This window comes from Hyla sarda, chromosome 1 (assembly GCF_029499605.1).
Source record: "Hyla sarda isolate aHylSar1 chromosome 1, aHylSar1.hap1, whole genome shotgun sequence".
Lineage (NCBI taxonomy): Eukaryota > Metazoa > Chordata > Amphibia > Anura > Hylidae > Hyla > Hyla sarda.
In genome coordinates, this window is record NC_079189.1 from 419424330 (window position 1) to 419450450 (window position 26121).

The 26121-nt window shown below is 40.2% G+C and overlaps 1 protein-coding gene across 2 annotated transcripts in view; it reads left to right on the plus strand.

Moving 5' to 3' along the window:
- The window catches only part of CRYBB3 (crystallin beta B3), a 36222-nt gene extending 10960 nt beyond the window's left edge, over positions 1–25262 (plus strand). Inside the window, exons 2-7 of one of the 2 annotated variants that reach the window (XM_056529088.1) lie at positions 1873–2205; positions 5332–5412; positions 7654–7772; positions 12782–12914; positions 22504–22646; positions 24993–25262. In XM_056529088.1, the coding sequence (XP_056385063.1) occupies positions 5338–5412; positions 7654–7772; positions 12782–12914; positions 22504–22646; positions 24993–25206 (684 nt within the window). In that variant the 5' untranslated portion in view covers positions 1873–2205; positions 5332–5337 and the 3' untranslated portion in view covers positions 25207–25262. The remainder of the gene's footprint in view (positions 1–1872; positions 2206–5331; positions 5413–7653; positions 7773–12781; positions 12915–22503; positions 22647–24992) is intronic. The other variant, XM_056529079.1, reaches the window with a different exon arrangement.
- Positions 25263–26121: the final 859 nt, after the last annotated feature.

Genomic DNA, 26121 nt, shown 5'->3' on the forward strand with positions numbered 1-26121 from the left:
CCTGCATACTAACAGTGTCCAGTCATGGCAGACAGTATCACACTTTATGGATGCATCCTCCTGTCAAGGAAAATGGTAACACCCAGCTGTCAGAAGTTTGCAGATCAGCCTGGTATCTGCATTAATGACTGTGATTGGAAACCTCTTAGGGTCTATTCACATGGCAGGATTACCGCTTGTGGAATTCCTCCTCAAATTAATGCCCATAGACTTCTATGGAATTCCGCACTCCTATTCAACCTTTTGAAATTCCGCTTGCGTAATTTCCCCACAAATTACGCACCAATTCCACAATTCTGACGTGTGAATGGGAGTGTGGAATCCCATAATTTGAGGCAGGAATTCCGCAATACTGTTAAGTTAACCCCTTAGAAGTGATGTGTCAATACCTTCAGCATATGGTTTGAAAAAGGGGCTCCCCCAGTCACTCCATCACAGGTTTCAATGACAGCCAGGGCCTAATAAAGGCCCACTGTTGTGCCATGTTTGTTGTCCTATTAGGGAAGGTCAAATATAATGCCTGTAAGCATTATGGCATAATATGTGCATGATATACTACAATACATAATTACTGGAGTATACTATATAAAATATAACACATGACCAAGTCCCTTTAGTTATTATAAAAAAAGAGTGCCCCCAAAAATATATGTCGTATATCAGGGATAGCCAAAGATTCTAAACATAAGAGCCAAATTCTATATACTTCAGATGTTTGAGAGGTACAAGACATGCACATACATTAACTTGAAGAAATACATGTAGCTGTAGGTAGTAGCAGCCCCATGTAAGTAGTACCAGCCCCCCTGTAAATAGTTGCACCAGCCCCCCTATAGTAGCAGCCTCCTGTAGAGGTAGCGACCCTGCCTGCAGTAACATTAGTCCTCCGTAGAAGCAGCAGCCCCCTGTAGTTGCAGCAGCAGCCCCATGTAGTTGCAGCAGCAGCCCCATGTAGTAGCAGATGCCTCTTGTAGTAGCAGCCCAACTGAAGTAGTAGCAGCAGTATACTGTAGATGTTACAGCCCCCAAAGTAACAGCAGTCCCCTATGGTAGAAGCAGCCTCCCTGTAGTAGCATCAGTCACCTGTATTAGTAGCAGACCCTCTATAGTAGCAGAAGCCACCTGTAGAAGCAGCCCCCCCCCTTGTAATCTTGTAGTAGCAGCAGCCACCTGTAGTAGTAGAAACAGCTTTCTGTATAGCCCCCACAGAAGTTACTTACCTAGCAGACATTAGAGTGGCCTGTTTTCTCCTGCTCCCCTTTAGCAAGCAGTGAGAGGGCCGTTACCTTTAGCTGACGATGCTGGTCGGCATATTAAAGCATATGTACCTATGCACAGCACGTCTGCTACCAGCTATTAAAGTGGCAGAGCAAAGGGGCTGCTGCATTTAATTGGCAGTGACTCAGAGAATTGGGTGCTGGAGTTGAGGCAGCTGTTTGGCAAGCTATGGTTTGGCCATCCCTTTTATATGCAGTGTCTCACATAAGAGAGTCCACCCTTCCATTTTTGTAAATATTTTATTATATATTCACATGTGACAAAACCGAAGAAATGACACTCTGCTACAATGTAAAGTAATCAGAGCACAGCCTGTATAACAGTGTTTACACAGTGTCTGAACCTTGGCAACAAAAGTGAGTACACCCGTAAGTGGAAACTTTCAAATTGGGATGAAATATGAAAAAAGTGATGAAATGTGAAGAAAGTCTAAAGACTTTGTACGTATTCTATAACTGATATGTTTTATGTTTAAACCAATATTTATACATTTTCTGAAACAAAATTAAGAACATTATCAACGGTCACCTCTACAAGGATGGGAGGTTGTTTTTTCTGTCCTAATGTTCTTCCTCTTTTCTATTTTTTGTACAGTGGGATAAACAATACTCTTCAAACTGCTGATAGCTGCATTTAAGCCTAAATATTTGGCATGGAGTGAGAGACTGAGGCAATCTCAACATGCTGACCCAAAGTCAATCACTAATCTTCTGAAAATGAGCTGTGAGCTGTAAGGTAGAACAGTGTCTGGTGTGCAGTGGATGTCCAGCACAGACTATTCATGTGAAATCTGATGGAGACAATGGGATAGACACAGTTGCTGCCTCAGCACCCTTGTAGGCTAAAGCTCCATTCACTGCAATCATATATATTTGGTCCAGCTCCACAGTCAGGTACGGTCATTTCAGAATACAGTCAGCAGAAGAGGTACGGTGGTCCATTCGCTTTCTCATGTGCTGTACAGATCTGTGGAGTCCTTCATTTCTTGGCTTTGGAATATGCATTTCTCTTTGTTCTGGGTTTGCTTTATTCTGTGGCTTATGAGCCAGGTTCTATAAACTTCTATGACTATTCTACTTCCTTCAGGGCAATGGCTTTGAATGACGATTGAGGCACCATGTTGTGACTAATAGGATGAGCATCAAAGAATTGATGAATACCTGAAAGTATAAAGTTCAGGCAAAGGGGATCCTGAATTTATTGCCAAATGGACCATACCATACATGTTGGAATATAGACAGCATAGGCCACTCATCTAAACAGAGATATATGCTTACATATGGGTCATTTTCTGAAGTATTGATTTAGGTCTGAAGAGTGCTTCAAATGAATAATCTAATGAAAGAAAACATGTATTTGCTACTTCACGAGGTCCTTTGTGTTTTGCTTTAAGACCATGTGTGCTGTCTGAATGGATGTGAATGATGAGTTTTGCAGCTATAGAAACTAGTCGAAATGTGTTGTAGATGGCAAATGCATGGTCTGTCATTGCAGTAAAGCTTCTGAGGCAAGAAGACATGACAGTGCAAAAGGGCTGCAGGGACACAGTTTGTTACCAGTAACAATAAACATTTATAGGGATTGTTCAGGATATGAAAAATGGTTCTGTCCATGGGTTGTGCCAGTATTGGAGCATTCTCTTGAAGTGCCAGTGAGCTGCAGTAGGCACAGACCATGGATAAGAGTGGAGCTATTTCTGGCCAAAAAAAAGACCGTTTTCTTTCTCTTCTGTACAAGCCTTGAAACTCTAGGATGCTATGAAAACAATAAGCCAACCGACAATTTGCTTTCGATGCAGAGTACTGTATATTGGCTATATACTGATATATTGGTAATATTGTGCCTTGAACCATGTATTATTAGTGGAAAGATATCAGTGGATTTAGAGAAATTCCCAAAGCAATAGTATAATTTTCGCCTCTCTAAATATTGTATATGTCATTTTAAATGGTTTCAAAATTTTTATAGACCTGCATTAGTGCTGTTTAGCTACTGTATGTCTGAATATTTCTTAATGCACAGTCTCCACTTGCAACCCCGTATACTATAGAGATTTACCATAGTGGGGATTAAGTTATAATGCAGCTAAATAGACAAAGTAGAGTTGTGGAATATTGATATAGCCTAGTCTAGGTTTACAAAAAGCATACAAATGTAAAACTTACACTATGGAACCAGCCTAAAAAGCTGTGTCAAAATATAATTTTCTTATGTTACTTCTAGTACAGAAATAGTTGGGGATTTCACTCTTTGCATGACAGTGAGTTAAAGGGTTACCCTGCCCCTAGGGGACGCTGTGGGGTCCCGCCGCTGGGGAACCCGCAATCTCGGCTGTGGCACCCCAGACATCCGGTGCATGGAGTGAATGGCCATGATGCCTTTGGATAGGGGATAAGATGTCTAGGGACGGAGTACCCCTTTAAATCTGCAGTGAAAATTGGATGCATTTCTGTATTTCTGATAGGGCAGGTTAAAATTCTAAAACCCACAGTATGCCTAGAATTCTCTGCAGATTTTTTATGCTGTTAATAAATAGCTTTGTAAAGTCCCATTTACCTCCCTGGTACTAAATTTGTGTTGCATTCTGATATGGATTCTGCAACCGAAATTCAGCAACAATTTGCAACACTGTCAGCTAATGACACATTTTGCATTGTCAACAAAGAGATTTTTTCGCTCGAAAAAGCTCATTCATCTGGATTGCTATAAAAGCAGCAAGCTGGACAGATTAATGCCAACCTACAGTCTCATTTGATCTAAAGGTCAGAAGTATCATATTCACAGATGGTCTTCATATTTACGCCTACAGACTCTCTGAATATCTATTAACAGCACTTAAACTTGTTAATAGTTTTAACAGAATATGTTCTAGGCAAAACATTGATGTGTAGGCTAGATATAAAGCCACATTTAATTCAATTACACAGGATTACCTAAATCTGTATACAAAAACGGAACAGTTCAGGTTACTTATCCAGGCTAGCTATATGATTATATCATAAAGATCAAAATGTTAAAGAGTACCTGTCATCAACACATATTTTCTAAACTAACTCAAATTATATTCCCTAACTACTCCTAAACACCCCTTCTGCCCTTAATAAAAACATTTGGAGCTTTAAAAAGCTGTTTATCTTACCTTTCCCCCTGCTCAGATTGTGTGAGCTCCAGGCAGGAGAAAGTGGGCGTTCCCCAGCAGGCACAACGTCACTGAAGCGTGGGAGAGCTGTGCCTCGCCATGCCCCACATGCACTTCCTGAGTTTGGTCTCTTGCCGGGCCGGGAGGAGACCAAACTAACTGTTTGACTTGCGCAGGGAAAAGAACAGAGCTACCTAGTGGACGTTTTTTTCAATCACATTAACTACATATAGAGGTTGAGAATTTTAACAGCAAGTATATAGCAAAGTGTCCTATAATTACATTAGGAACAATATATTTAAAGTTTAGTTTGGTGACAGGTACTCTTTCTATTTCATGTGTTACAACATAGACTATTCAAAAAGATCAGTCTCCATGACTTTAGTCATACCGAAAAAATTCGGCTGCAGGTTTGTACATGTAAAAGGGTATATATCACAAATATAGCCCATGTATCTGCTATGGGGTCTCTGGAGAGAGGCTCACCCTTATACTGATGAATAGTGAAACACCTTAGAGGGATCCTCTCTCCACAGGCTAGGGGGCGTGGGGACCAACCCAAGGATCATGATAAAGAGATGGAGCCAACAAGTCTTCCTGTCATATGTCATTAGTGGTGGAGTGATGTCAACTGACACTAGAAAGAGACCCCATGTTAATATTTGTTATGTGGCACCCTAGTTTATGTAAATGGTCCATGCCGAATTGTCGCCCATCTTTGAGTTCCACTGAATCATTATGAATTAATTTAATTAATTTTAAATCTAAACTGTTCACAATTGTGAAATCAGAACATTGCAATCTATAAAGGGGCCATACAGTCCTGCATTATATGTTATAATCCGATTTCATATCATATATATTCCATACATTTTCATGTGCCATGCATTACTAATGCAATTGTTTTGTTTCAGGTAAACATGAGTGAACCACAGAGCACTCCAGAACAGATGGCAGCTGGCAAGAGCCATGGTGGCATTGGCGGCAACTACAAGGTATTGTGCTGTGTCAATGGTTTCCTAACATATTATTAGGTAATGCCATAGCAGGAATGGGTGCTTTATTTGTCATCAGAAAGAATTTTAGGATTATAAATCTCAATAGCCTGGTGTGCAGCTGACTGCTGGAGTAATTCCCATATTTTGGGACTGTCTGTAGTGTATAAACATTTTCACAATTTAATCCTTAAAGGGGGTTTCTTCACAAATAGCCTATTACATCTTATTTTTGCAATTATACGTAAGTTTTCTATGCAAGTAAAGGTTTAGAAGGGCAGGCCCCAGTTTGACATTTCCCAAATATAAGCAAAAAAGAAAATCAGTTGTACCAGTGTGACATCCACATATTGTAAAACTGTTTGCTCGTGTTTAAGAGAGTCCTATGGGCGTGCCAGATAGAAGTTCTAAATGAGATTGTAACCCATACAACCTTTATTATTACAACCTGGATATTACTATGCTTGTATCAATGCCAGAAAATGTTGAAACACTGTATGCTGTTATTGTCTTTGCATGTAATCCTAAAGTAGAATGGTGACATATAGCCATATGCACACAATGTTAGTAAGCAATAATATGATAAGGTTACATGATACTTATAGTAATCAGAAGAGCACAGTAAAACATGAGGACACTTATCAGTCATTCACCATGCAGGATGCCACCTACAGTATTTCACCCTGACTAGTGAATCATGTACTGTTGTACATATATGAAAGTCTCAAAATAGGCCAATACCATATATATATATATATATAAATATATATATATATATATATATATATATATATATATATATATATATATATATATTCTGTCATCAACAATGCATTTTTAGTTGAGTTTAGGACTGAGATACAGATAGACTAAAGGATGGGTCTCATTGCTTATGTCATGTAATACTGTATATATTAATTGTGTACATGATAACCTGACTATCCTTGGCTTTTTGGAAAACTAATTGGTGTTGTGTTACAATACAAAGATGTAAAATAATTTATTAAACACATGGCACACAAACCCATACTCGGTCTCCAGGGTTACACTATGGCACTGATCCTCCAATTGTCATATCTAAACATCTGATCCTATGATCAATACCTCTAGTTATTGCTTTTACTGCTACACAAGATTAGTTTTACTAGGCATTCAAAATTGTAAATAATATGAACAATTCCAGACATATGGAAATTAGCATGTTGTACAATGATTATTCATTTTCTTAAGAAGCTCATCCAAAAAACACCTCTTTTTTTCTATAGTGCAAATTGGGATTTTTATTACATCCACTATCACATGTAACTACTACCTCTACATACTATATAGCGTTTACTGATTCTAAGACTATGTCTGAATAAAAAATGGGGTATTAATGCCCGCATAAAAAACAAATGCTCCAAAGCTAAAATGTCTAATGCTGCACACAGGTTTGGTAGAAAATCCCATTGCTTTTCACAAATAACACCAATTCTACGTCTCTAAGTAACTATATTTTTTTCTGAATTAAACCACAGGGTTTTACTACTACTACAGTTGTATGGTGGTTCACCTGATGTATCCAGGTGTGAAAGGAAATTTTGTGATATAGAAAAACTTTTAAATCCTGTTTCCTTAGATCTTGAAGTACGGATGTATTTTTATTTTGATTCCAGTAGAAGTATATGATGGGAGAAAAAAATCCCCAAAAAAATCCTAACAGAAGTTTGAAATGTTTATCACTAGGTATACAGTGGCATATAGTCCCTTGGACTCCCATTGTAAAGAAAATGTATAACAAATGTTTTTTTTTTACTGTATTCCTCTGTATAGAAAGATGCTACAGTGTATTCCGACCAATACCATCCAGGGAAATACCAAAAGGACATATGTCAAGTACATGTCATCCTATGGATCTATTAGGAAAATGCAGTGGGAGGTTTCCTGATGCATTTGGTGAACTTATTTTATAGCTTAAGGGCATGGTCCCACATAGCGTATGCGCAGTGTATTTTACTGCGTTTGTTCTGCAGCTGATTTTGCTACACATTTTTCTCAATGTGTAGGAAAATATACAGCAGCAGATACGCAGCAAAATACACTGCGTATATGCTACATGTGACTGTACCCATAATAAACAAAAACTTTGTCTGAAAAGACTTACAGTAAGTGAAGTACATGTTATACTTTATGTAAGGAAGGAGATTAGAGCTTCACACATAATAAACATAACTGTTTTGTTCTTTACGACTCCATTCTCAGATAACGCTCTATGAATTGGAGAATTTCCAGGGGAAGAAGTGTGAACTCACTGGAGAATGCCAGAACTTGGGAGAGAAAGGACTTGAGAAAGTTGGGTCCATCCAGGTGGAATCCGGACCGTGAGTAGACTGTGCATGCTGTGTTAGCTTACAAGACATGTTTACTTAGGAGACAACTGATTTTATCCCTAACAGATCAATGACATATCAGCAATAGAGTTTCTTTGTAAATAAATCAACACTGAATACATTTCCTATATAAACGTTATAGTATAGGAAAGTTGAAATTGAAATAAGTTTCATCAAGAAGAATCCAACATAATAATGCGATTACTTATACACTTCTATTGCCAAAAATTACTTGGATATTCTATGGGCAGTCTCTCACAATGACTGTATGTGTAAACTTCCATGAAATTATATACAGCATCAATTTGCTCACCTACTTCAGTTTTCTAAAATACTATCAGATGTTCAATTTAATGGATTTGCTGTACAAGAACCTGTCTTCTCTCTCGACACATTTTTTTTAAATTTTTTTTATAAACGCTTGTATTTTCCTTTTAATAACATTCCTGAGAATCTATTTAATGAAAGACTAAACTGATAACTGGATATTATCATTACCCTTGTCAGTAGGTTGTGCTCCTATTGATTGAATGGTGTAAGACTGTGTAGGGACACCCATCAGTGATTGACAATGCAATTGATTCCTAGTTGTCTGTTTATTTATACAATGCCACGAGTAATGGCACAATGATTTCAATGGGATTCTGCTGCACTATGGCACGGAAATCCTGAATCCAGCGTCCGCAGTAACACTGAACCGGTTAAATGTTTCTGCGGATTCCGCTCAGAAATGCGGAATGTGCATCTGTATTCCGCGGTATGAACATGACCCAAGTCAGACTACCTGCAGTAAGGTTTTATTGCCAGTCTGCGCTTAGTAAGCCATAGTAGAATACAGGCCCACATTAGTATTGTCACATGGGAAAAGAATAAGAGAACAAGTTGTTTAACCCCTTCAGGACCAAGCCCATTTTGGCCTTAAGGACCAGAGCGTTTTTTGCACATCTGACCACTGTCACTTTAAACATTAATAACTCTGGAATGCTTTTAGTTATCATTCTGATTCCGAGATTGTTTTTTCGTGACATATTCTACTTTAACATGGTGGTAAATTTTTGTGGTAACTTGCATCCTTTCCTTGTGAAAAATCCTAAAATTTGATAAAAAATTTGAAAATTTTGCATTTTTCTAACTTTGAAGCTCTCTGCTTGTAAGGAAAATGTATATTACAAATAAAAAAAATTTTTACTCACATATACAATATGTCTACTTTATGTTTGCATCATAAAAGTGACGAGTTTTTACTTTTGGAAGACACCAGAGGGCTTCAAAGTTCAGCAGCAATTTTCCAATTTTTCACAAAATTTTCAAACTCACTATTTTTCAGGGACCAGTTCAGGTTTGAAGTGGATTTGAAGGGTCTTCATATTAGAAATACCCCACAAAAGACCCCATTATAAAAACTGCACCCCCCAAAGTATTCAAAATTACATTCAGTCATCATTTTAACCCTTTAGGTGTTTCACAGGAATAGAAGCAAAGTGAAGGAGAAAATTCACAATCTTCATTTTTTACACTCGCATGTTCTTGTAGACCCAATTTTTTTATTTTTACAAGGGGTAAAAGGAGAAAATGTATACTTATATTTGTAGCCCAATTTCTCTCGAGTAAGCACATACCTCATATGTCTATGTAAAGTGTTCGGTGGGCGCAGTAGAGGGCTCAGAAGGGAAAGAGCGACAAGGGGATTTTGGAGAGTACGTTTTTCTGAAATGGTTTTTGGGGGGCATGTTGCATTTAGGAAGCCCCTATGGTGCCAGAACAGCAAAAAACCATCACATGGCATACCATTTTGGAAACTAGACCCCTTGAGGAACATAACAAGGAATAAAGTGAGCCTTAATACCCCACAGGTGTTTCACGACTTTGGCATATTTAAAAAAATATATATTTTTTTTCACTAAAATGTGTGTTTCCCCCCAAATTTCACATTTTTCCAAGGGTTAATAGCAGGAAATACCCCCCAATAATTGTAACCCCTTCTCTTCTGAGTATGGAGGTACCCCATAAGTTGACCTGAAGTGCACTATGGGCGAACTACAATGCTCAGAAGAGAAGGAGTCATATTTGGCTTTTTGGGAGCAAATTTTGCTCGGGGGGCATATCGCATCTAGGAAGCCCCTATGGTGCCAGAACAGCAAAAAAAAACCACATGGCATACCATTTTGGAAACGAGACCCCTTGAGGAACGTAACAAGGGGTACAGTGAGCATTTGCCCCCCACTGGTGTCTGACAGATCTTTGGAACAGTGGGCTGTACAAGTTTTCATTTTCACGGACCACTGTTCCAAAGATCCGTCAGACACCTGTGTGGGGTAAATTCTCACTGCACCCCTAATTACATTCCGTGAGGGGTGTCGTTTCCGAAATGGGGTCACGTGTTTTTTTTTTTTTTTTTGCGTTTGTCAAAACTGCTGTAACAATCAGCCACCCCTGTGCAAATCACCTCAAATGTACATGGCGCACTCTCCCTTCTGCGCCTTGTTGTGCGCCCCCAGAGCACTTTGCGCTCACATATGGGGTATCTCTGTAGTCGGGGGAAATTGCGTTACAAATTTTAGGGGGCTTTCTTCCCTTTTACCTCTTGTGAAAATGTAAAGTATAGGGCAACATCAGCATGTTAGTGTAAAAAATTTAATTTTTTTACACTAACATTCTGGTGTAGACCCCAACATTTCCTTTTCATGAAGGGTTAAAGAAGAAAAAGCCCCCCAAACCTTGTAACGCAATTTCTCCCGAGTACGGCGATACCCCATATGTCGCCCTAAACTGTTGCCTTGAAATACGACAGGGCTCCAAAGTGAGAGCGCCGTGCGCATTTGAGGCCTAAATTAGGGATTTGCATAGGGGTGGACATAGGGGTATTCTACGCCAGTGATTCCCAAACAGGGTGCCTCCAGCTGTTGCAAAATGTACCCTGTACATTCACAGGGGTGGGGGGGGGGTGCACCAGCTGTTGCAAAACCACAACTCCCAGCATGCATGGTCTGTTAGTGCATGCTTGGAGTTATAGTTTTGCAACAGCTGGAGGCACACAGGTTAGGAAACACTGAGTTAGAAACAGACAATGTTTTCCAACCAGTGTGTCTCCAGTTGTTGCAAAACTACAACTCCCAGCATGCCCAGACAGCTGAAGGGCATGCTGGGAGTTGTAGTTCGGCAACATCTGAAGGGCCAGATGTTGCTGAACTAAAACTCCCAGCATGCCTGGACAGTCAGTGCATACTGGGAGTTGTAGTTTTGCAACAGCTGGAAGAGCACAGATTGGAGACCATTATACAATGGTCTCCAAACTGGGGCCCTCCAGATGTTGCAAAACTACAACTCCCAGCATGCATGGTCTGTTAGTGCATGCTGGGAGTTATAGCTTTGCAACAGCTGGAGGCACACAGGTTAGGAAACACTGAGTTAGAAACAATGTTTCCCAACCAGTGTGTCTCCAGTTTTTGCAAAACTACAACTCCCAGCATGCCCAGACAGCTGAAGGGCATGCTGGGAGTTGTAGTTCGGCAACATCTGAAGGGCCAGATGTTGCTGAACTAAAACTCCCAGCATGCCTGGACAGTCAGTGCATACTGGGAGTTGTAGTTTTGCAACAGCTGGAAGAGCACAGATTGGAGACCATTATACAATGGTCTCCAAACAGGGGCCCTCCAGATGTTGCAAAACTACAACTCCCAGCATGCCCAGACAGCCAAAGGCTGTCTAGGCATTCTGGGAGTTGTAGTTTTCAGACTCCTAGAAGCAGCAGTGAAGATCTTCACTGCTGCCTCTGAGGACCACATACTTACCGTCGCTGCTCGTCCACGTGGCCGGTCCTGCCGCTGCTCCTCGGTCCTGCCGCTGGATCAGGTAAGTCCGCCGGTCCCCACGTGTTCCCCCCGAATGCCGCAGGTCCCCGCGAGCCCCTGCAGCCTTCGTCCCCCGTTCTGCCCGACTTCCAGGGGCGGGCAGTGCGGGGGATCTGAACTTTCACCCCAGATCACTGTGATTGGTCCACAGGGACCAATCACAGTGATCGCTGACCAGGACCATCAATGGATGGTCCTGGGGGTGAAGCAGAAGTTGTCCCCTGCTGGAAACAGCGGGACATCTGCCAGTTAACCCGTGCGATGCTGCGCATAGCCGGGTTAACTGAATGTCATTTATAAACGCCGGGATGCGCGAACGCACTGCACAACCCGGCATTTATATATGACATTCTGCGGGAAGGGGTTAAATAGAAGTTTTCCATTATATTGCTGTATATATAATTCACACTCATATTGTCAAACCATAGGATTTCTTTTATTTCATTCCAGGTAATCTATATTCATGATGCATACATGATTCATGATACAAGGGTTTGAGCAGGTTATATTTATAAAATGATTGTCTGGTACCCAATGGCTACTAAATTCAGCAACTAAACCACAGTAAAAATTACCAACCACATAACCACATTTAGCTGCTCCCGTTGTAAATTCTAGTTTAGGCTCCATGTACACATAATTTATTGCACACATTTGCAGTATAAGGAAAATGAAACATGACACAGGATGCATATTTAACTGTTCATTGTGGCAATTGTCTACCAGTGTCAGAAAACAAACTGAATACATCTAAAAACTGTTTTTGACAGGATAAACAGTCATTGTCAAAATACTTTGCAAAGTAAAGATAAAGTATTTTATCTTACAGTATCTATTTTTTGCAATTTGATGGTGTAAACCTTAGTGGCATCTCAGAAAACCCACGTAGAATTAATCCATTTATATATTTATGCAGTCATTTGACAATGTATTATCAGGCCCAAATACTATTCTGCTCTAGATTTGTTCATATTTTTCTGTTACATAGCTACATGAACACACCTTTATAGGGATTTGAGGAGTCTATTTGGCTGACACCAATGCTAAGAATATATATTGACATCCTTTTTAGTTCTAACATATAGCACAGATACATATCTATGGTAAAGTAAAGTCTGTATAGTAATTTCACTTGTTCTTCATATGCAGATGGCTCAGTTTTGAGCGCCAAGCATTTGGTGGGGAACAGTTTGTCCTGGAAAAGGGCGACTATCCAAGATGGGACACCTGGTCTAACAGCCACAGGAGCGACTATCTGATGTCCATCCGTCCCTTAAACATTGTGAGTTACATTGTGTGTTAAGTAATGTGGCCATGCTCTGTGACAGTAGTAGGAGGTACCAAACTATACTTATCACTTATTATCTAGAGTGATCCTGCATTATCTGTGTAAGGGTGCATTCACACCACGTTTAGCTTTCAGTCCGGCTACAAAACCGTATACAGTGCAAAAATGAGCCGACTGAAGTCACTATCTGACTCCGGTCAGCTCATTCAAATGAATGAGATGCGTGCCAGGCCGGTGGGGATAGAGTAGTGGCCAGTTTTGACATTTCCCTGCTGGATCCGGTGACCATATTATCTAAAAATGTTGTGAATGCATCCTCACTATTCATTGAAATCCTGCTCTGTAATGATATGTGATCTTTACAAGACAGGAAGTGTTGGGCTACTATGATAAAAAAAAGTAATAATATGATAACACTCACCTATTTTAGTCCGGTTGTGCTCAATGCCGCTGCTCCAAACCTCCCCATACCCGTCCTCAGTGGTCTTGGACCAAATTCTAGTGAGACCAGGAATTGGTTGCAGGGTACCCCAGAATGGTACCAATGAAAACATCAATTAGTCATGCAAAAATATTTTGGCACCATAAGGCTAAGTTTCCACTTGTGCTTTTTTTCTGGTGTTTTTGGAGGCCAAAAAATGCCCAAAAATTGCCACAACAATTGTCACTGAATTTCCCTGCGTTTTGGTGTTTTTTTCTGGCATTTTTGTGTGAAAATTGCCTTCTTTGCTCCTTTGGCAGGTTTTCACAATGGTGGCTTTTTAACATTTTGTTGGGTACCACAAAAAACAAACAAACAAAAGATGCAGAAGAGGATTAAAGGACGGATATCATAATAATAAGGAACATAATGATAGGGAACATTCATACTATTATTATGTACAATTATTATTATTATGATATCCTTCCTTTAGTCCTCTTATTGACTGGTCCCCATTCCTTCTTATTGCCCATCTCCTGTCGCAACCAGAATACCTGCATCCCGATTCAATAAAAAATTGAATATTGACAAGTACAAAATAGGGAAAAATAAATGATTATTGTACAAAAAATATATTTTGTAAAATTTATCAATAAAAATTAATGCAACTTATTACCTGCAAACCTATACCCTAGGTTTACAATCCAGAATGAACATTACAGAATTAATTAAACATTAGTAACATAAAACATTCATATATATATGATGTTACCCCTTTTTCATTATTGCTCCCCACCAACTCTTTGATGTCCCTGCCCACTCGAAAAAACCCTTCTTATCTTCCACCTAAAATAAATTTTAGTTTTCCTACATACAGAATGCATTCTCTAGCTATTAATAAATGCCTTAGGTGCCACTTCTGTTTTTGTTTTCCATAGTACCCAATGAAATTATCAAATTAGATTGAAAAAAGAGATGTACGGTACATAGGCATCTAAAGTCCCCCCCCCAAAAAAACACCTGCTAAAATGGCCAATGTTAAAACCCACATGACATTTTTTTATGGCTTTTTCACTCCCATAGACTTTAATGGGAGGAAAATGGCCAAGATTTTGCTGAAAAAACATCTAGTCTCAACTTGCTGGCGTTTTTGAAAATCGCTCACTGAGCCCAAAGAGGCAGAGAAAACAGAGTGAAAAAACACCAAACCAAAAAACACCAAGTGGATATAGCATTTTGCAATTCCCTATTGAATTGCAGCAAACATCTGGCTGCAGCGTTTTTGCCCAGAAAAAAAAACACCCTGCGGCCGATTTGTGGTTTTTTTAAGGCGTTTTTAGAAAACAAAAATTGAAGTGGAAACATAGCCTAAGGCCTCTTCAACTAAATGTGATGCCTACAAAATATTCTAAATAAAAACAAGCCCCAAATTTTATTAGGTGCTCCTTAATGTGTGGCCTGTGTTTGAACCATGAATCGCTCCAAGGCAACATATAGGATATTTATAAAATATGGTGGAATTAGGAAAATAAATATTTAGTTGCTTTTCACAGCCAACACCAGCTGTGTTACAGAAAATTTTTATGAAAATGGAAAATATGCTTTGATTCCTCTTTGGTTTCAATTCTGTGGAATCTAAAGAGTTGATAAACTTCCTAAATGTACATTTTTTACAATTTAAGGGGGCAGTTTTTAAAATGGGAGTATTTTGGGGGGCTTCTAAAATAAAGGTCCCTCAATCCAATTCTAATTTGATATATAAAAAAAAAAATGTGAAAATTTGGAATATTGTTGTTTAATTTATAAGCTCTCTAACTTTCTAAAAAAATTAAAGAATGTTGAATAATTTATGTTAACATAAAGTAGACTTGAAATATTAGTAGTATTATAAATGTATATGAATAACTCATTTATGTGCCATTATTGTGGCATAGAGAAATAAAAATTTAGAAAAATTTGTCAGAAAATATGTCAACCAACATTTACCACTACCATACTTTACCACAAGCACAATGTTTAGGAGAAAGAATTCAAGATCACTCTGAAAAATGTATTATAAAGTTATTACTACATAAAGAGGGAGAGTTATCAAAAGCTGTCAAGAGGAACAGTTGCTTATCCTTTTGGACAGGTTTTGATACATTTCCTTTACTCATGTTAGACTTAAAAAATAGGGCTCTGGCATTAAAGGGGCACTCCACTGGAAAACATTCTCTTTTAAATCAGCTGGTGCCAGAATGTTAAATAGATTTACAAATTACTTCTGTTGAAAAATCCCAATCTTTCCAGTACTTATTAGCTGCTGGATAATACACAGGAAGTTGTTTTCTTTTTGAATTTCCTTTCTGTCTGAACACAAGTGCTCTCTGCTGACACGTCAGGAACTGTCCAGAGCAGGAGCAAATCCCTGTAGCAAACCTCTTTTGCTCTCGACAGTTCCTGGTGTGGACAGAGGTGTCAGCAGAGAGCACTTGTGGTCAGGCAGAAAGGAAATTAAAAAAGAAAAGAACTTCCTGTGTAATATGCAGCCGCTAATAAGACTGGAAGGATTGGGATTTTTTAATAGAAGTAATTTGCAAATCTGTTTAACTTTCTGGCACCAGTTGATTGAAAAATAAATAAATAAATAAAAAATAAAATAAATAAATATATATATATATATATATATATATATATATATATATTCCAGTGGAGTACCCCTTTAAGACAAAATCTGGCATTGATGGTAAGCAGGTTTTCGTAGCTCCCATTAAACCCTTGGGGATCGAGACCATTTTGACCTTAAATGGCACTGTAAGATACAAAAACTTTTGATATGTTGTAAAGCACGCAAAACCAATAGGTTTTGCAATTGCTTTCATTAGAAAATGTTCTGTATTTCATACTGAAAAAGCCAGTCAAACTACTGCCCCCTGCCTGCCTGGACACATACTAGTCCTGCTGTGTCCATGTATTATCACCTATGTCATGGACACACTTCCTTGATTGACAATTGTGAGTGCAGGGCTCGCAGCTGGAGGAACAATCCTCCCTCTGTCAGCTTGTGTCCCTCTACTGTCAGTGAGGACAAGCTGGGAGTTGTAGTTTTGCTAATGCTAGAGGAGATGTGAGCAGACAGCATACTGAGGGAGGGGGCGGAGACCTGCACAGTGAGGCCACACCCCCTCCATTTGAGAGGAATTCAGACTAGTGAGCTAAATTAAAAGTGTAATAAAAAAATAAAGAAAGGTGCTAGACACATAAAAATTAGATGTACATGGTCCGGATTAGGTAGTGGGTGATATATTTGAAAAAATATTTTTATTGTTGGATCTGACGGGTAGGACCAGAGCATTTTTTGCAATTCTGACCACCGTCACTTGAAGCATGAATAACTCTGGGATGCTTTTACTTATGAATTTGATTCCGAGATTATTTTTCGTGACATGTTCTACTTTATGTTAGTGGTAAATTTTCATCGATTCCTGGTGAAAAATTCCAAAATGTCATGAAAATTTTGAAAATTTAGCATTTTTATAACTTTGAATCTCTGCTTGTAAGGAAAATTGACATACCAAACAAATTATATATTGATTCACATATACAATATGTCTACTTTATGTTTGGCATCATAAAGTTGACATGTTTTTACTTTTGGAGGACGTCAGAGGGCTTCAAAGTTCAGCAGCAATTTTCTAATATTTCAAGTAAATTTCAAAATCTGAATTTTTCAGGGACCAGTTCAGTTTTGAAATGAATTTGAGAGTCTTTATCTTAGAAATACCCCATAATGGACCCTATAATGAAACTGCATCCCTCAATGTATTCAAAATGACATTCAGAAAGTTTGTTAACCCTTTAGGTGTTTCACAGGAATAGCAGCAAAGTGGAGGCAAAAATTCAAAATCTTCATTTTTTACACTCACATGTTCTTGTAGACCCGTATTTTTTATTTTTACAAGGGGTAAAAGGAGAAAAAGCCCCCCCAATATTTCTAATCCAATTTCTTTCGAGTAAGTAAATACCTCATATGTGGAAGTAAAGGGCTCTGTGGGTGCACTAGAGGGCTCAGAAGAGAAGAAGTGACAATGGGATTTTGGAAAGCGAATTTTGCTGAAATGGTTTTTTGGGGGCATGTCCTATTTAGGAAGCCCCCATGGTGCCAGAACAGCAAAAAACACCCCAGATGGCATACTATTTGGGAAACTACACCCCTTAAGGAACATAACAAGTTGTTCAGTGAGCCCTAACACCCCACAGGTATTTGACGACTTTACGTTGAAGTTGGACGTGAAAATACTTTTTTTTTTTTTTTTTTTACAAAAATGCTGATGTTACCCCAAATTTTTCATTTCTACAAGGGGTAATAGGTTAAAATGTCCTCCAAAATTTGCAACCCCATTTCTCTTGAGTAAGGAAATATCTCACATGTGGATGTAAAGTGCTCTGTGGGTGCACTACAATGCTCAGAAGGGAAGGAGCGACAATGGAATTATGGAGAGAGTATTTGTTTGGAATAGAAGTCTGGGGCCATGTGCGTTTACAGAGCCTGAGTCCATGGGGATGTGACCCCATTTCGGAAACTACACCCCTCACGGAATGTAACAAGGGTTGCAGTGAGCATTTACACCCCACTGGCGTTTGACAGATCTTTGTAACAGTGTGCTGTGCAAATGAAAAATTTATGTCAGAACTGCTGTAACCATCAGCCACCCCTGTGCAAATCACCAGTTTAGGCCTCAAATGTACATAGTGTGCTTTGTTGTGCGCCGCACAAAGCATTTTACGTCCACATATGGGGTATTTCCGTACTTGAGAGAAATTGTGTTACAAATTTTGAGGGTCTTTTTTTCCTTTTACCTCTTATGAAAATGAAAAGTTTGGGGCAACACCAGCATGTTAGTGTGTATAATAAAAAATATTTACGCTAGCATGCTGGTGTAGACCCCAACTTTACCTTTTCATAAGGGGTAAAAGGAGAAAAAGCCACCAGCATTTTGTAACGCAATTTCTCCCGAGTGCGGAGATACCCCATGTGTGGCCCTCAATAGTTGCCTTGAAATACAGGGCTCCGAAGTGAGAGAGCGCCATGCGCATTTGAGGCCTAAATTAGGGATTTTCATAGGGGTGTACCCGGATACAAGCGTTACACCTGCCTCCTCCACCAAAAATACTGTACATCAGTTTTCCCCAAACAGGGTGCCACCAGCTGTTGCAAAACTCCCAACATGCCTGGACAGTCAATGGCTGTCCGGCAATACTGGGAGTTGTTATTTTGCAATAGCTGGAGGCTCCATTTTGGAAAAACTGAAGTTCAGGACATTTTTTCTTTTTATTGGGGGGGGGGGGGGGGGCAGAGTGTAAGGGGGCAGTGTATATGTAGTGTTTTACTTTTTATTTAGGGTTAGTGTAGTGTTTTTAGGGTACATCCACATGGGCTGGGGTTTACGGTGAGTTTCCCGCTGCAGCGGAAAATTTGCCGCATCTCAAACTTGATGCGCGAAACTTGCTGTAAACCCCCGCCCCCATGTGAGTACATTCACATGGGGGGGGCAAAACTACAACTCCCAGCAAGCACTGACAGACCGTGCATGCTGGGAGTAGTAGTTATGCAACAGCTAGAGGCACACTGGTTGGGATTGGGAAACACTGAGTTAGGTAACAGACTACCGCAGTGTTTCCGCATCACTGTATGTTTCCTAACTCAGTGTTTCCCAACCCATGTGCCTCCAGCTGTGGCAAAACTACAACTCCCGGCATGCATGGTCTGTCAGTGCATGCTGGGAGTTATAGTTTTGCAGCAGCAGGAGGCACGCGGGTTGGGAAACACTGAGTTAGGAAACGGACAATGTTTCCCAACCAGTGTGCCTCCATTGTTGCAAAACTACAACTCCTAGCATGCCCAGACAGCCGGAGGACATGTTGGGAGTTGTAGTTATGCAACAACTGTAGGAGAACAGTTTGGAGACCACTGTATAGTGGTCTCCAAACTGTAGCCCTCCAGATGTTGAAAAACTTCAACTCCAAGCATGCCCAGACTGCCCAACTCCAAGCATGCCCAGACTGAAGGGCCAGATGTTGCCGAACTACAACTCCCAGCATGCCTGGACAGTCTTGGCATGCTTTGAATTGACATCTGGTTCGTTACAGTTTGGACACCACTGTATAGTGATCTCCGAACAGTGCCTTCCAGATGTTGTACAACTCCCAGCATGCTGAGACTGTCCAGGCATGCTGAGAGTTGTAGTTCTGCAACATCTGAAAGGCCAGATGTTACAGAACTACAACTCCCAGCATGCCTGGACTTTACAGGCATGCTGAGAGTTGTAGTTTTGCAACATCTGGAAGGACACAGTTTGGAGACCACTGCACAGTGGTCTCCAAACTGTGGCCCTCCAGATGTTGCAAAACTACAACTCCCAGCATGCCCAGACAACCAAAGGCAAGGTACCTGCCGCCATCTTCCCCCTGCTCTGTCTGTGTCCGATTCTCCGGTCAGTCCTGATCAGCCAATCGCAGGGGATAGGAGGAGGTGGCACCCTGCCACCTCTCTCTTATCCTTCAGGATGATCGGGGATGTCTATTTTCCGGGCTATCGGGTCACCAGAGACTGAATTGATCGGCGGTTTTGCGGCTCCCACTCACTCACACACCACCTCCTCACCTTGCCTGCTTACTGTTGGAGTCACCGAATACTCTGTCCTGGAGTCCCTCTGCTTCTACATTGATGTGATGGCACTGTATTTCCCTGGTTGTGTTTCCCACTGCAAGTTTGAATGGGGTCGGAATGTCCACGGCAGAATTTCGACTGCGGAATTTCCTCTGCAGAAAATCTGCCACAGACCCCAATGACATGCTGCGAGTTTGCATTCAAATCCTCCCGTGTGAACGAGCCCTAAAGGTGTAAAAAAAAATTTCACCTACACCACCCTTGATGAATTCCGCCCCCCCCCCCCCCCCCCCCCCTCCGTCCTGCTTATCTGAGCAGGCTTTTGTTTTTGTCTAATGTGCACAGTGGTTCCTATGTGGATGATGGATAAAGATGGCTGAGGCCAGTTTAAAATATATATTATATATATATATATATATATATATATATACATACATAAGTATATATACTGAAGTGATGTGAGTCTTGAAGAACTTCCAGGCTGCTGTCTGCAGGAGGGCAGAAATGTTATGGAAGTTTTTGGTATCAGATGAGAGAGAATGCCTGGTAGATGTGTTACAGTGTGCTTGGGTAGAGGCTGCACAGAAAGTCAGAGGTTTAAATGTGTCAGAGTGGTATGATACAGTATGGCCTGTGGGTTGTTACAGAGAAATAGTCAATAGTCAAGCTAGTTAGAAAATGTCCTGTGTACTGTTTGGCGTTTTAGCTTTGAGGGAGAACAACTCTCAGGGACTGTGTGGACTGTGTGACAACTTCCGGTCTCTGGGGATTGACTCAGTAGGATTCATGTATGGGAATTGTGTGATGACTAAAACCCCTTAAGAAGCCATAGTGGAGAGAGCTTCAGCTCTGAACATGTGCAAGTGACCATGATCCAGTGACAGTGTTACTACCCTGTAGCCTGTTGTACCAGCCCTGTGGAGTTAATACATTGGTTCAGTAACATGGGTCAAAAGTAGCCTAATGGGCCCTTGAAAGATTAGTCAAACAGGCTAGAAGCGTAACCCATGCAATGAGAAGACTAGTAGTCTTTAGGTTTGATGCCCGCTAAGTAATGAATTGGCTTAGTACAGTGGGACAAGCCGAAAAGTGCGGTTTTAAAATAATTCCTTCCAAGCATACATTAAAAGTGCAGCTTGTGTGCTTAAAAGGGTACTCCACCCCTAGACATCTTATCTCATATCCAAAGGATAGGGGATAAGATGTCAGATCATGGGGGCTGGCCTCTGGGACCCTTGCAATCTCCAGGTCGGCACCCCGGTGTTCTGAACAATAGGCCCGTCTGCACTTCAACTGGGCAGGAACATTTCCATAGTCCGTTTTCAGTTAGTGACGGCCAGAGAATGGTGTAGGAGAGGATATGGGGACCCCTAGTGTCCACTGTTTTAGGAACAATTGGAGATACACTAATCATTTATGAATAAAATATTTGTGACAGTGCCCATTTAATGCAACATTTTACTAGTTGAAGTTACTGCAAGTTTAGGTAAGTGGTCCTCGGAAAGGCAGCCCTTTTTATAAATTGGGACCTGACTGTGTATGGGAGGTTGCATAGTGGCTTATGCAGTACGAGAGGGAATGGCATGTTTGAAAGATGATGGGCATGTTTGCTTATTTAATACCAAAGATCATTGGGAAATCTTCCTTACAGGGAAGTGACTTTGCAGTCACAAGGAGAGACTGCACATAATGTTGTCACATTAGTGGGATTCAGCATACAGTGAGGTAAAGCTGTCTACCGAATGCTGGTATGGCCACCTGCTATGTCTTCTGATCCCACCATACACAGGAAAGTGTGACTGAAGGTGTTCTTGTGTTCTGAATGGGGGTGGGGCTTGGAGGTAAACCACTTTCAGATAGCTCCTTATTTGCCAAAAACAAAAGTATCAGGCAGTTGAAATTCCGCTTGCCTAATCCTTCTCTTCCCGATAGTATTTGTTGGGGAGAATCAGAGGCCAACATGCACATAAGATGATTTGCCAGTCTTGCCTGAATCAGCGGTTCAGCCATCACACAGAGACTTGACAGCACAGTACAATGTGCCCATAGATGTTATAGTATGGAAATAAGGCACACAATAATGTCACAGTTATGGTGATGTTACCGCAGATGAATTATATAAACAGTAATGTTAAAGTAATAATGCACGCTATTATATTATAATACAAGAGAAAACTTACCCAAGAAGGTGACCAATGTACACTGGGACATCAAACCAGTGGGAAAAGATATAATGATTTTACAAGTTGCCATTATGATGCTCCAGTACAGGGATAATACAATGATGTTATAATACAAAAAGTTATGCTGCAAAGACAAGGTGATGGGGCATTCCAATTTATACACTCCATTTCATCATCCATAGTCATCACCAACTGTACCTTAAATCTCATTTAGTACTTGTCCTAACTTAACCGGTCATGAGAGTTTATTGTCCGATAAAATATGATTATATAGGTTGTATTTATGTGTTACTACCTATATTTACCTTGTTCATGGATGTTCTAATATAGGACAGCCCTGACCATAAGATCCACCTATTTGAAAATGCTGGCTATAATGGAAGGAAGATGGAGATTGTGGATGATGATGTACCCAGTCTGTGGGCTCATGGCTTCCAGGACCGTGTGGCCAGTATCAAAGTCCTCAATGGAACGTAAGAGTAAATTTTTTTTCTATAAAATATATGTTATTGTGTATTTTCCTATTATTATTTTGTGTGTTGAAGTTGATTTCACATACTGGTGACCATATAAATGTTTCTTCAGAAACCATCTGAACCCTCTGAAATTAATGATAATGCACATTGTGCCCCTAAAATGAAATATAATTTACACTGTGCCCCCTGAAATTAATTATAATGCATACTGTGCCCCTAAAATACTGTGATAAACAAACAAAAATAAAATTTGTGCAGCTCACACTACTAGTGTATTTGTGGTTTACCAAGGTTATCATATGTGTTTTATAAGAATAAATAAAGTAAACTGGAAATCACAGTCCTTCTAGGTAAATTACATAGAGAACTAATATAAACAAAACGGTTATATGGAATGAATAATAGATTGAGCAAAAAAATTCTATAGTGAAAAAAAAAATGGAGGCTCATTTTTTGCTTTGTGATCTGTAGTTTTTTTCAGTACCATTTTTGTTTTGATGGGACTTTTTAATCACAATTTTTTAATTGTTTTATGCTGTATGAAGTGACCAAAATTGCGCAATTTTGGACTTTAGTACCTTTTTATGTGTACGCCATGGACTGCGGTTTAATTAACCTCTGGACATTTACACATACGGCGGTACCACATATGATTATGTTTATTTTTTATTACATTATTTTATTAGTATAGGAATATTCAGAGAGTTCTTTGCAATGAGGTGCCATGTTGAACTTCCATTGACCAGTAATAGAGAGTGTGAGAGCAATTACACCCAATTTAAGACATGAGACCTTGTAATACTAAAGAGTCACATGACACTGGGAAGGGAAAATGTCTAATTGGGCCCAGTTTGGGGTGTATTCACTTTTGTTGCAAAGGTTTAGACATTAATAGATGTGTAAGTTAGTTTGTGGGAACACAACATTAAACACTGGGAACCATGAATGCCAACATGTACTGTGACATACTGAAGTAGAACATGATCCCCTCTCTTTGGAGACTGGGCCGCAAGGTAGTATTCCAACATGATACTGACCCCAACACACAATTTATAGATGACCACTGCCTTTCTAAAGAAGTTGAGGGTAAAGTGATGGACTGTCCAAGCATGTCTCCAGAACTAAACCCTATTGAGCATCTGTGGGGCATCCTCAAATGAAAGGCGAGGGAGTGCAAGGTCTCTAACATCCACCAGCTCTGTGACATTGTCATGGAAAAGGACTCCAATGGCATCCTGTAAAGCTCTAGTGAACTCCATGCCCAAGAGGCTTAAGCCAACGCTGGAAAATTGTGGTTGCCCTTAAAATATTGACACTTTGGGACAGCAGAAATATACACTTTTATACAGACTGTGCACTTACTACTTTACATTGTAGCAGAGTGTCATTTCTTCAGTGTTGTCACAAGAAAAAAAAAAATATATTTACAAAAATGTGAGGGGTGGACTCACTTATGTAACATACTGTTATCACACCAATTGCATCTCGGAGGAAGTCCTGAAAATCGGGACAGGGACCATTTCCATACATTCATCTGTGCCTGACTTTTCAATGATATCCTTGTCCTACAATTTCCAGATAAGTAGAGATGCGGCACTGCAATTCAGTGAATCAAAAAAGCTGATCATTCCCCCATCAGTGTACAATGCGACATTTCAATCCAGCAATAGGACTTTTTTCAAGCAAAAACTTTTTTGCCTGAAAAAGTCCTTCTGTTGGACTGAAACATCATTTTGTACAGCTTTTTTGATTCACTGAACTGGAGTGCCGCATCTCTACTTATCTGGAAATTGTTGTTCATAAGGCCAGGAGTCAGGCCTTGGGACGCAGAGCACCCACCTTGGGATTACAAGCCCTTATCGCAGTGCTGGTTTCTTCTATTGTTTTGAATATTTGGATGTGGGTATGTTTGAATTCAGCGGAACTGGGACAGGTTTCTGCATCTCCCCAATTTCCAAAAACAGCCTATCATTTCAGGATCAGAGTGAACTGGTTGGTTCTCACCCAGGCCCATGCAGCAAAATAATTCTATTACAACTTAATTCATTAAGCTCCTATGTAGTATATAAAGTGATTACGTTTTCCAAAAGCATGAGCTAATCTTAACAGGCAATGCTTCACTGTGGATATCCCCAGATGGCCAGAGACCTCAACAATGAAATCCATAGACATAAGGGCATATGAACACTAGTTATTTAGAGTGGTCCAGTTATGTCCACGATGAGTGAAAAAAGAAACACTGGTATAACAAAGAATCTTTTACCAGGTCTTTTATTTTTTACATGAAGTATAATTGTCTTTTTGGGAAAGATTAAACTTATTTGAATTTGTTCTTTGTTGCAGTTGGGTAGGGTATGAATACCCTGGCTATAGAGGTCGTCAATATGTCTTTGAGAAGAATGAATACAGGCACTGGAATGACTGGGAGGCCAACCAACCGCAAATACAGTCTGTTCGCCGTATCCGTGACATGCAGTGGCACAAACGTGGTTGCTTTGCTCCAGCCCCAGTTGCAGCAGCTGCTGCGGCACCTGCCCCCGCCCCTGCCAGTAGCTGAAGGAGAACAAAGCACACTCACAAGTTGTCACCCTCTTCTGCTGACAAGCACGGCAAGAAGAGACGAGTAAAATGATTTTAAAACTTGATAATGTCTCTTTATTTTGTCAGTCTGTAATCTTAAATAAAGATTACTGCATTACTGAATTATTCTATGGGCTATATTTTCCCATACAGGCTGGTTAAACATTAGGTTCAAACTATTATTACTCTTTGGTTGATATAAATGAATATATGTTAGATTGGTGCTGTAGTGTCCCGAAGAAAGGGCAGTGTGGGCCAAATCTGTTATTTGTTGGTTAGTACTCACTAAAGGCGACTGTTTTGGGAAACTGGTCTGTCAATGAATTAACAAGTTACAGGTCTTACCAATTGCACCCTATTAGGGAATTCTGAGTTAATAGAGGGTTCTCATTCTAGACACCCGACTACTAGACAGAGCCAAGTGCTGTTATAAAGGACGGCAAAGAAAGAACTTCTGTCCATTACATGGATGGCTGATTGCTATTGTGTAATGTAGCTTTTTCTCTGTGTGGCTGCAGTTACCCTGAGAGCAGGCATCTGCTGTAAAGATAATCTATTCAGTATATATTCTATTTTTCTCCCCTAAAATTATGTGATAACAAATTATTGACATTCACATCACCTTTTGTCTGTATGCTTCAGTTTTCCAAAGTATACTGCACCATTTGTGTAGAGTAACCACTCGCCTAAAGGGGTACTCCGTTGCTAGAAATCTCATCCCCTACCCAAAGGATAGGGGATAATATGTCAGATAGCTGCTATCTGGTCGCTAAGACCCTGTGATCTCTGGCCTGACACCCCAGCATTCTGAACATTTAAGTTCAGAACTTCGGCTGTGTTGGGCTTCGGAGCGGCTGTGGTCGCCACTCCTCCTCCATTCAGCGTTCGCGTA